Here is a 764-nt window from a genome sequence, read left to right on the forward strand (position 1 = left end):
AGCAAATCGATGCTATCAGTGTCCCTGATACACATGAAAAATTTAGAAATATCTCTGAATGTGTCAATTATGTCAAGGTATTGATGGTGATATACATACTTGTCTTTAAACATTGCATCTCCCGATTTTTCATCCTTTTTCTTGGCCACGATTTCCAGTTTGAATAGATCTTTGATTTCTTCTAATGGCTTCATAATTTTACACTCAACTTCTTCTGGACGTTTAAAATACGAGGCTATCAAGGGAGATAACTCCGGTAAGGGGTCATTTGGTTTCAAGGCCTTGCTCAGCAAGCACTGGAAAAATTAAGATGGCAGTTCAAAACACGACTTTTCACCAAGCGTGAAGTTGATTTATCGTCGCTGGGGATTTATAATTTCATAATCGATTATATGTCAAAGGTACATTTTCTTCACTGTACCTGTTAACAAGTAGTAATCTCTTCTACATAGTTTCCCTTCAACACATAACATACCCACAATAAACTATAATAACTGATCAAAACAAGAATATACTTCTATAACACAAAAATAACCCATGAAATTAAGAATTTTGTCATGTTTTTAATTTAGTATTTACAGCCTACCTGGTATGTTCGTTGAAAATAAGGGTTAAAGGTTAACTTTGGTTTTAAAACTTCTGCACTGTCTTCATCTCTATATAAAATACAAAGTGTGGATACTTGACAGCGAGCAATTGGGGAAATATATCAGAAGTAAGTCAACAAACTAATTTGAGTAATTTGACAGAGAGCTATTGGGGAA

General features: G+C 34.0%; 1 protein-coding gene across 1 annotated transcript in view; it reads right to left on the reverse strand.

The window, feature by feature from the left end:
* The window catches only part of LOTGIDRAFT_235806 (hypothetical protein), a gene marked incomplete at its 5' end in the record, with an annotated part of 17853 nt that overhangs the window by 9612 nt on the left and 7477 nt on the right, over positions 1–764 (reverse strand). Inside the window, one exon of the mRNA XM_009065755.1 lies at positions 96–296. Within this exon, the coding sequence (XP_009064003.1) occupies positions 96–296 (201 nt within the window). The remainder of the gene's footprint in view (positions 1–95; positions 297–764) is intronic.

This window comes from Lottia gigantea (assembly GCF_000327385.1).
Source record: "Lottia gigantea unplaced genomic scaffold LOTGIsca_70, whole genome shotgun sequence".
Lineage (NCBI taxonomy): Eukaryota > Metazoa > Mollusca > Gastropoda > Lottiidae > Lottia > Lottia gigantea.